The 11798-nt window shown below is 43.7% G+C and overlaps 1 protein-coding gene across 4 annotated transcripts in view; it reads left to right on the top strand.

Moving 5' to 3' along the window:
* Positions 1 to 11798, top strand: part of LOC121637502 (inositol 1,4,5-trisphosphate receptor type 1) — an 80237-nt gene that overhangs the window by 794 nt on the left and 67645 nt on the right. For all 4 annotated transcript variants that reach the window (XM_041981702.1, XM_041981701.1, XM_041981700.1 and 1 more), the window contains exons 2-3: positions 180 to 294; positions 3630 to 3700. In XM_041981702.1, the coding sequence (XP_041837636.1) occupies positions 203 to 294; positions 3630 to 3700 (163 nt within the window). In that variant the 5' untranslated portion in view covers positions 180 to 202. The remainder of the gene's footprint in view (positions 1 to 179; positions 295 to 3629; positions 3701 to 11798) is intronic.

The raw sequence follows: 11798 nt of genomic DNA, 5'->3' as shown, positions 1-11798 counted from the left end.
TCAAAAATGTCCAGTGGCATCTTTTACCTGTGAACTGCAAATGAATGTTCAGGCCTAGCAGAACAGAACCTGACTGAATGTCATAATTACAAAAATGAGTTTAGAGTTTTGTTATCTAAAACATTTTGACATAGTTAATACTCTTTATCTAATTTTAGAAATGTTTTCCTTCTCTGCAGGTACTCCCTAGTTGGCGTCAAACATGTCGGATAAGATGTCCAGCTTCTTACACATTGGGGATGTCTGCTCCCTGTATGCAGAGGGATCCACCAATGGTTTCATCAGCACTCTGGGGTATGTCTTACTCACTGCTGGCCACACATTTGCATCAGTGTCTGCTTGTAACAGTTTTCTCTGCTCTAATGCACTTTTAATCCTTTGCTTGTGACACACATCATGAATGTTTGTTTGCATGTGACATGGCCATCAGTCTTCTCCTCGTCAGTCACAGAGTGGAATTAAGCACGAAAGATTGATAAATAACTGCAATTTTGCTGTTTATTCTTCAGGAAAAAGCTGTGATTTAGGCCTATGAGGAGGCACTTAAATCTGATAATGCTAAGAGAAAAGGAAATGTTGGTGAGATAAATCCACAGTTAATACTGTATGTGGCAGCAGGAGTGAGTGATAAGTTTTAAAGCCACTTATTCACCCACACACCCACAGCAGTATTGAATTGTTTCCTCCATTACTTCTACTTCACACATAAAAAAACAAAAACAAACTACAGCTATGCAGAACAACCAAGTATGATTGCTGCAAACTGTAAAACACAACATTACTAATCACAACAATTAAAATAACATAAAGGAAAAAATCAAATGTACCAAATGGTATATTTAACTTACAAACTTTCATTCCTTAGCAGCTAAGGTAGCAGCTTAAATAAATAAAAATGTGTGAAGACTAATTTACACTGCATATAATGATACCGTGGCTTGCATATCACAAATTAGGTTAGAATTTCAGTCCATTTTTTCATCAGTATTTATTTTTTGTTATTGTACTTAGCATATAATGGTGCTTTGATTATGGTATTGTCATTATTTTTACTCTTAGTTGTTTTGCATATATTATAATGTTCTTGAATTCCAAACCCTTAGCCATGACTAGAAATCATATATACATTACAGAACTTCCTGTTAATACACATTTTCCATGCAAATTCACTAACTGAAGGTAAACTAAAAGTAAAATAAGAACACCATGAAAAGAACAACTTAGCTGCATGACAGCATAAAAATATGTTTTAGAAAGTGCAATAATTCATGTAGAAAAACAGAAACTACAACTTAAAAAAGTGATTGGATGGATGTACATAAATTCATTAAATCACACGGATTTGGCAAATAAACATAAAGAGGTCACTAAAATATCAAAATATCCAAATGCAATAATTTTCCTCTTTTGCTTTAAAGGTGAACAAGCCCTTTAGGAAAAAAATGTTTGCTTTCATCTTTAGCTGGCTTAAACTACGGTCTCATAAGAAGGTCAAGTGTATTGTGTTGTGTTCAGCATTAGTAATGGTATCAGGGCTACCAGCTCAGAGTCCTGGATCTCTCGCCCCCCTAGCTCATAAAAATGGAATAAGCCACAGCAAAGACTGAGTCATTATAGAGACACTCTGGCCTTTCTTAAGTTCATGCACTTCCCACATTGACATATAATCCACACACTCACATACTAAAGCGCATTCATTTACAAAAAGTTGTCGTTAGAGTTTTGGCCAGATGCCATCTACTTCCACAAACACCAACTCAGCAACATTCTTCAGATTATCTGCCTCAGAGGAGGACAACATGTGAAGAGAGCAACTATGTGAGCATCTTAACCAATCAAATGAGTTTTAAAAAAATTTAAATAAAAGAAACCAAAAGTTAAAAATGAGCCCTCAACAGAACCTGCTTTTTTTGTCTAAAGGTGTAACATTTGTTAAAAGCTAACCCATCTGAAAGGTTGCTCAGTTTACATCATTCATACATGAAGATGAACACCTGTCATCATGTCCAAGTATAACAGTCTCATTCATTGAGGTGTAAAAGCTGAAGGAGCAGATAGGTCTGTTTGGACAACCGTAGACATTCTGCTGGAAAAGGACTGAAATGGATGTGGGATTTGGCCTTTGTCCAGACAAGTGTTATTACAGGCCAGTGAAGGACATATTTGTAATAAAAAATTCCCCTCTGCCCATTGGTCGTATAATCCAACATATTTTCTTGTATTGGGTAAGGAGCAAGATAAAAAAAAAAACACACACTATTCTCTGTGAAGGTAGGTGATATCAGTAGAGTTTTAATAACCCACAAGCTTTTAATAGTAATACTTTGTTTTGAGGATTTTTAAAACACTCCTAAACCAGCTTATTGTCTCAGTATATCTGTATAAATTTGGACCATTATGTTTATATATACTGATGATGTGTCCCGAGTGTACCCTGTCTATTGTGTAGTGGTAGCTGGAATAGGTTTCAGCACCTCCACAACCTCACTGTGGAATAAGTATGGATGGATGGATGGATGGATGCAATTTGTGTTCATTTCAAAGCTCCAAGATGCAGGTTGATCATAGAGGAGTGAGAAAAGGAGCAAATATATTCTGTAGCCTCAGAATTTTAGATTTGATAATTGTTATAGAAAGATTAACTAAGTAGATATTAATTATTTCAACTCGGCAATCAATATTTTCAGTTTTGCTACGACAAACTTGTAGCTGACTGCATTTTAGAGATTCAGTTTTATCACAGACTCAGTTCCTCATTTCACAACACAAAATTCCATAAAATAAAATCAGCCATGGTCTCTCAAGTTGCTAGCACAATGACAAAAATTCCTCCTATCAAAAGGTCAAAATATGTGTTCAACCCCATAAATATGACCCATAACAACAACCTAAGAACTGCCACCTACAGGGAGGAGGAGGGAAATATGGCTCATACGAACATTTAACAAGCCACAAAATCTTCATAAGGACAGAGGAAGGGGCTGTGGGGTTAGTGCAAAAGTTTCATTATTCATATATTAGCTCTGGGTTATGTTCAGACAATAAGACATAAATTTACTAAAACATTTTTAACTTTCTGGTTGGGTTAGGACAATAACAGGATTTGGTTATAGTTAGAAAACTATCATGAGGACCAAGATATGTTCCCTTACCGATCCCCACAGTTAGACTTCACATAGTTGCTGTCATGACCAAGTCTTGATTTGTAGTTCACATGAATGTCCCGATAATTTCTCCTCTGTCAGGGATGTTAACAAGCTGGTGGGAATTGGATATAGCAGTTCAGATTACATAAAATTTTTAATCATTTTGCCATATGATTGCTTTGTGCATTTGTTGAATTTGCATCAGGGGGAATGTAATCAGCAGCAAACACACTGTTGCACTTCAATAGTAAAAAATACCCAGTTCAGTGTTCTAATATCTAAACAATCTTCAACTTTGACTGCACTAGAGCACCAGATGTCTCTGTGAAAAGGGGAATTCTATCCATCCATCTGAGCTGATTATTATTTTGTACTTAAAAATAAATCTAAAAACAAAACCCACCAGATATCCCTGAAGCAAAGCTCAGTTTCAGCATATTATATTATGCAATTAATGATATGTTAATGTGTCCATTTTTACAGCTTGGTGGATGACCGCTGTGTTGTCCAGCCTGATGCTGGAGACCTCAACAACCCCCCAAAGAAGTTTAGAGGTAAGAGGTGCAGAATCTACTCTCGTCTTCCTCTCGTGCACAGACATCATAACACTAACTGCTGTGTGTTTATACAGCGGACTGTGTGAAAGACACTGCTGAATGTGTTGTGTTGTGTTTCTTTGGTGACGGCCACAATATCTCTGCCTACTGGACTTCAAACAGGCCTGCCTTTGTCAGCGTTATTGATGTGTGTGTATGTGTGCGCACATGCCTGTCTTGTATGTTTATGCATTCACATGTACATTCGTTGGCTGTGTGTGCATTTGCTCATGCAGGTCTCTGGAAGTAAAAGCAGATGGACAGAATCAGCACTGATTCTGATTTACTGAAAAACAACACAACAAAGCTGCTATCTAGCCAGAAGCCTTGAGTTCTTAGTGTTGGTGGACTTGCTATTTTTAGCTACCATACAGGAAGTAAGGCTCATGGCCCACAGTTCTCAGGCTAGAAGTTTATATCCCTTGGGAAAGGCCTGGCCTGATGTTGTACTATGAGTGATTGAGACTCTGAGAACATTGAAGGCTTTTTGGTTACATCTTTTGCCATAAAATTTCCAAAAACCTTTTGCTTCCTGTGAAGTGTTTAACAGAAATGTGCCACATTGCTCAGACTTTTGCTAGATGAATGAATTCTATCTGATGAAAATATGAGGAAACCCCTGTTGAAAGACAATTTGTTTAAAGCTTATATGCATAACATTTCTCTCCCCCTTCTGGCAGGAAAAGTAATAACATACAATGTTGACACTTATTTGCTTTACTATAGATGTCTATCTTTTTCCCAACTGAAACTTTAAGGTCTTTTCAGACATGTGATACTTAACACTGATGGCTTCTTCAGTCTGTGAAAGTGATAATGTTCATCTATTCAGACTCTGGTCATGATAATGTTGACATTCCTCACAGCTTAATTCAGACATACCATCAAGAATCATGGCAAGGGCCAGGGTATGCCCATTCATCCATGACTGCATGATTTATCAAGTGAGTCATCACCATAATAATTAATAACAGTGTGCCAAACGCTCAATGGTTCTGCAGTACATCACCTCACCACCACGTGGTTAAAGCATGCACAGAAACACTGTCCACCACAGCAACGATCCTGAATGAGTATATACACGGTTATTTTCTCCTACTAATCTGATTATAAAAAGTTTAAACCATCCATCTTGATTGGATTGAAAATTCTTTCCGATCGAGGCCGATCGGACCAGCTGAGGTGTTTACATGACACGTTTTTATTCTGATTGGATGTTAGATCAAAAGTGCTCCATGTGAACGCAGCTGTTGTAGGTAACTGCAAGAAATAGTAAATGTGAGGCACATAATTAAACATTGTGATAAAAGCTTCTTTTTTCTACCTTTTTATGATTGCAAAACAAATTTCCTTATGTTTTTAGCATCAAAGCATTTTTCACCTATAAAATATGTTTATTGCTGTTGAAACTGTCCTACACTATGTTCACCAGACTATTGCTTTGGAGAATAACACATTTATGAGTACTATAAAAATTGATTTCAGCACTATGACACTTTATTTTTTTAAGTTTCCAGGGATGATTTGAACCCCCTATTTTAATAACACTAAACCTCTGTAACATACTCATCATGACTAATTCATTTACAGTGTGGCTTTGAAGTGTGTCAGACAGCATGCATTTCATGTGCAGCTCACACTTTGTATTTGGAGTCATATCTACTGTCTAAAGAGTTTAAGGATGTCTACACAACATTTATAAGCAGACAACTTTGATCTCAGCTTTAACCTAAACCATTCAGCTCTTCAGTGAGTCTCTGGTGTTCCAGGAGTTGTTATCTGTCCCCTGGAGACAATCACTGTCTCCAGGGGGGTTGAGACAGTGCAGACTACAGACTGATACCTCCATGAAAGAAAGGCCCATCTCTCTTTGTGTCCGATCATGTGTGTGCAGCTGTCAAGTTTGTTGTATGGACCTCACTTGGACAGACTGTCCCTTCTAACCACTCCTGCTAATGAGTTGAGCACTATCTTTTATTAAATAGTTGAAACCACATTAGTGCTTGTGTTTGTCCCTGCTGTAAACATGTGAACATTATCTGCTATGGTAGCATAATGATTTAACTAGGCATGGACAGAAGGTCTACCTCTGCTGTAGAGTTTTTGGTGAGATTACAGTCCAAATCATTTTTTTTTTTTTTTTTTTTTTTTAACCTGTCTTGTCCAGCATCGTTGCAAACAGAATGATTGTCTGGCTGCTGTCTGGTGCTGGGCAATTTTACTCTATCAAGCAGGGATTTATACTACATGTATAAAGTCCCTCTTGATGACATGAAAAACTTTATTAAATCAGACTCTTAATGCTGGACTCGACCGGAGGGGACAGAGAGAGAGAGAGAGAGAGGGACAGAAAGGGTGTGGGGAGTGCGGGTGGGGACTTAAAACATTATACAGAAAACCATGTAATCCATACTACTTGCAACATATATAGCTAAGATCATCCTGGCCAGTAGGTCATTACACAACTAGTTGATAATAGTAACAATAATAATAATCACAATAATAGTAATAATAATAATAGTAGTAGTAATAATAATAAGAGTAAGAGTAATAATAATAATAATAAGAACAGAAATAATAAAAAAAAAAAGAAAAAAAAATATGATAATAGATATAAGTGAAACTGCTGTATTCAAGAACACGCGCAGAGAAACCTGTGTGGATATGCTGGAGAACTCGGCCACACGGCGACGCAAAGACTGTGTGGAGACGTTCAGGAAGGAGTGACCATGCAGAGTGATCATGCAGATGCCACCTCACTTGAACAGAGGCCAGAGTCAGGCCAGCGGTCCCGAGACCCAGGCCACCAGCCCCCCCGTAGGCTACAGATCCCGACCGGTCCACAGAGACGACCACTCGCCCGCCCAGGAAGGCAGCAGCAGGAGACCCCAGCAGGAGCCGCCCCGCGGACACAGGGCACCGGCCCCGGCAGGCCGAGGCCAGCAGTCCCCGACCCCCCCGGGCACCGGCCGCCCGGGACAGACGGGGCAGAGGGCCCGGGCCCAGGAGCGCAGGGACACCCCCCACCCCCACAGGCCAAGGGCCAGCACGCCACCCGGGGGGACCCGGCCCGCCCAGACGGCCACCGCCAGAGGCCAGCCCCACACCCCAGCGCCCAGCCGCACACCCCGAGAACCAGTCCTGCCCCCCCCCCCCCAGACCAACACACACAAACACACACACTCTCCTTCCACTCCTCCATTCATCCTCCCACACACACACACCATCCTTCCACCATCCATCCTTCCACACACACACCATCCTTCCACCATCCATCCTCCCACACACTCACCATCCTTCCACCATACACTCTCCCACACCTACCCCAACCTCCCACACACACATCATCCCTCCACCACTCATCCTCCCACACATACACCATCCTCCACCTTCACACCTCCCACACACACACACACACACCATCCTTCCACTACCCATCCTCCCACACATACATCATTCTCCTACACATACACCGTCCTCCCTCTCCTACACCAAACATCCACCTTCACGTACCCCATCCTCCCACACACACACACACCACCCCTCCATCACCCACTCTCCCAAACATACACCACTCCCCCACACACACACCATCCTCCCTCCCATACACCATCCATCCTCCTGCACACACACCATTCTTCCACCATCCATCCTCCCACACACTCCCCATCCCTGCACCATACATTCTCCCACACATACCCCATCCTCCCCCACATACATCATCCCTCCACCATTCATCCTCCCACACCCACACCACCCCCCCTCCCACACACCACACATCCACCTCCACACACCCCACCCTCCCACACACAAACACCATCCCCCCACCACCATCCTCCCGCCACCCCACGCCGCGGGGGGACAGCCCCAGCCAGGAGGCGAGGAGACACGAGCCAGGCCCCCACCCCCCCCACCCCGCCCCAGTCCCCCACTCCCCACCCCCAAAACAGCACCTTCCCCCCAGGGCCAGCAGCCAAACTCCCCGGGACAGCCCGCCCACGCCCCGGGCCAACGCGACAGGCCACCCGGCCCGCCCCGCCCCCGGGCCATCCATGGAGACAGGGGCGCTTGAAGACCCCATCGCCCCTCCCTCCCCCACTAGTGAGGGAATATATTATGTGCTGTTTGCAATTAAAAAAAGAGGGTTAAAATTGGGGGGCAGTAACTGCATTGAGGAGGGGGTGGGGCCACCTGAGCAGTCCCACCCACCTGACCTCGCATGTTCCACCCCCCAAAACGTGTTTGTATGTTGCAAATGTTATTTGTGCTCAGTGACTAAGTGGAATTAAAAGCTGGGAGGCATGCTGCCGCTCGGCGAAGCAACGGGGCCACTATGATGACCCCCCTGCCCCGCCCAGCGCAACAAGCACACCTCCCACGGCCCTACCTGTGTATGTAGTGAAGAGTGGGGAGGGGAGGGGTCAGGAGATGTAGGTCCAGAGGGGGGTAAGCCTCCCCCCTGGAAGACGACCCGCCAGTGGCTTAGGGCGCCCCCGTCCCCCGCCGGCCCCGAAGGGCGTCACAGGCCCAGAGCAGGCACCCCAACCCAGGCACGCCACGAACCCCCCCAGGGGCCAGCCACCAGCCCAAGGGGCCACTTTCCTCTTTCTGAGTGGGAGGGGGGCGAGGCGAAGGAAGGGAACCCCAGGCCCCCGCCCCCAACACCCAGCCAGGGCGCCCCCCAGAGGACACGTCCTAACCCCCTGCAAACGCACACACTCCTTTTTTTTTTTTTTTTTTTTTTTTTTTTTTTTTTTTCTCCCCAGCCACTCACACACACTCTCACACACCTCTATATACCAACACCTCAATACGTGCACATACCTCCACACACACACGTCACGCACATACCTATAAACACACACACCGGTGCCCACATACACACACACTCTCATACCCCTCCATACACATACACCACTACACACACACTCACATACATACCTGCATATACACACAAGCACCTCCATACATACTCACGCCTCCACCCACTCCTTCACTCCTCCACACACACCTCGACCTCCACGTGCACACACTCATATATACATACCTTCACACACACCCACATCCCACATAGACCTCCACACACACACCCGCACACTACTCACACACACACATACACGCACACACCCAGACCTTCATACACACCCACACACACATACGGCACACACGTCCCTCTACACCCACCCACACACCAGCATACCCACAGACACACACACACACACACCCACACACAAACACACCCCCACCCAGGTTCCGGGGCTGCGACCAAGCACCAGGGCACGGACCAACCCCCGGCACGGCACATCCGGATGGGCCCAGCCCCCCCCAGCAGCGGCAGACCCCCCACCCCCAGGAGCGGGGGGAGACCCGACGCCCCAAAGCCCGGGGCCCCCACCCGGCCCACCCCGGGCCCGACCGGCCACCCGGCCAGGGGCCGACAGACACTGACCCAGGCACCCCGGCAGCCACCCCCCACCGCCACGAGGCAGCCCCACCCCGGGGCCCACCCAATGCCGCCCGCCCAGACCGGAACCCCCAGCCGACCCAGCAGCGGAGCAGCCTAGATCCCCACCCAGGAGACAACCGGAGACCTGAAGCCACCAGGGACCCCCCACCCACATCCGCCCCCATCCCAGCGAAGCCGCAATCCTCCAACTACATTAAGTGATGTAGCCAGTCACAGGGGACCAGAGGGAATGAAAGTCATCTGACTGGTTCCTGGAGGAGGCAGACATTGTCTCAATGCTGATGTGATCTAACAGGAGATTTCTAAACTGCTGGATAGACAAATTATTCTTATCTTTCCAGTTCACAAGAATAGTTTTCTTTGCGATGCATAAGACTGCGAGGACCAAGTTTATGGAGTGTATTCCTATGTTGGTGTCACCCAGGTCGCCCAGTAGGCAAAGTGTGGGGTTTGCAGGAAAACTAGTTTTAAACCATTTTGAGAGATCTTCACACACCTTAATCCAGAACCTTTGGACAGGTGTGCAGGACCACAGCGCATGGATGTAGCTATCAGAGGTGTTCTCAGAGCAGTGTGGGCAGATATCTGATGGTGAAAGGCCCATCCTGAACATCCTGTGTCCTGTATAATGAGTTCTATGGAGAATTTTAAACTGTATTAGTTGTATATTTGAATTCTGAGTCATTTTAAACGTGTTTAAACATATTTGTGACCATCTTTTCTGATCAAAGTTATTAGATAAATCATCTTCCCATTTTGAAGTTGGGAGAGATATCCTGTCTTCTAGCTTTGCAAGTAATCTATATATTTTTGATAATAATTTTGGAGTATTATGATTCAGGAATTCTGCTATTCTGACAGGAAGCTGCAAGTCTAACTGTACAGGGGTATACTTCTTACACATAATTGATTTTAGTTGGTGGTACTCTAAGAATTTATTGCTGTTGATCCAAATCATTTTGAGAGCTAGTTGTATACCAAGGCCAAAGGTCTGTCTCACAGATTTAAGGAAATGCGATCTGGATCCCCATAAAAATGTAACAGATTTTTTTTTCCCTTTTGCCTTTACTCCAAGTCTCCATCATGAAATTCAACTCTTTTATATGATCTTGCAGACAAACTGCACTGAGATCATGCCTCTGTCTCTGCAGGGTTAACTATAATTGTTTTTATATGTCTGTTTTCAGCGTCAAACATGAGCGCATGGAGGGAGTTGCCGTTGACTTACTTCCACAGAAAGCCCTTCGCTGATCAGTTTGTTTCATTAAATCATCCATCCCACAATCTGTTTTTTCATGAATCCCTAAAATGAATTCATCAAAGTACAGTGCACTGAGGAAAGGTCCCAGAACCACTGTTGGAAATCAGATGTCTTTAGCTAGTTTGAAATAACTAAAAAATATTGGAGAAAATGGATACAGTGTTTTTTTTCTCCCCTTTTTATGTACTTTTTGGCAGTGTCACTAATGCAGTTACAGAAATATTCTTGTAAGATCACACTTGGTATTCATTCTCTTAATTCTCTCCAGCTGACTATGTCAGCTGGTTTAGACAAGAGGCTTTAATTTCACCGTGTGAGGCCTGAATATCTACCAAAAATCAGACAGAGATGGAGATGGGTCCCATAAGGGACTATTAAAATGAACACATAAAGAAAGTTTCAATGAAAGTCTGTATTTTAACCCAGAGAAGTTATTGAGACATTGCAAAAGAGGACCTTTATTTTAAAAGGGATTTTCCATTTTTTACCCGTTAGCTTTGAGCTAACGTTGTTCTGTTAGCGCAAAGCAATGTCCGCCTATTCCATTTGAGCCGGCTCCTTGCTCCTTCTCTTTGTGCTTCACCTCAATTATTCTTGCTTCAGCTGTAATAGGGGCAGTAAGGGGAACATTGATCAGTGTACTTCTAAGTAATGCATGCTTTGGTAAAAGAAGGGAAGGGCCTTCCATGTCCTGCATTTGCACAAGCTTTGCCCATAAAAGCAACCTGCTGAGATCTTACTGTATGGATATATGAACCAAACAGTTATAGAGGCTTTCTGGGGGTTATGGGAATTGGAAAACTTGTGAAGGATAACACATCTACATGGTCTTCTCTGGTTGCATTCACACCCCGGGAACGTTTAGGTGATGAAAGAGCCAGCTGGCGGGTGGTAGATAATTAAGTCATGTTAGAATTACTTAGTCATGCACACGCTCAGGTAAATCCTGTCATTCAGTGTCAGTCCATTCATCTGGTTTTTTGTTATTGTTGTTTTTTGTTTTTGTTTTTTTTTAAAGCAAGCATTAAGTTTTTTATGTGGGTAATATGCTCCAAATAATTCTCTATCGTGTTGATTCTTGATATTTATCATAAACACAAAAGAAGACTTGAACATGCATGCTTACTTTTCTGATAAGACTACTTTTTTCCACCTATTAAAACACTGAATCATTAGATATTTAAAAAAGCCTTCCTTACCTTTTGTTTGTTAAATAGAATGGCCAAAATATCTCCTCCAATCAGAGGTTGATTCAGAAACATGTTTTAAAATCTGATGCGACTAAATCAATGATTAACCAAATTTATTTCTGTCATGTATTTAATTTG

Source organism: Melanotaenia boesemani, chromosome 3 (genome assembly GCF_017639745.1).
Source record: "Melanotaenia boesemani isolate fMelBoe1 chromosome 3, fMelBoe1.pri, whole genome shotgun sequence".
Classification (NCBI taxonomy): Eukaryota; Metazoa; Chordata; class Actinopteri; order Atheriniformes; family Melanotaeniidae; genus Melanotaenia; species Melanotaenia boesemani.
This window is presented reverse-complemented; position numbering and strand designations above follow the sequence as displayed.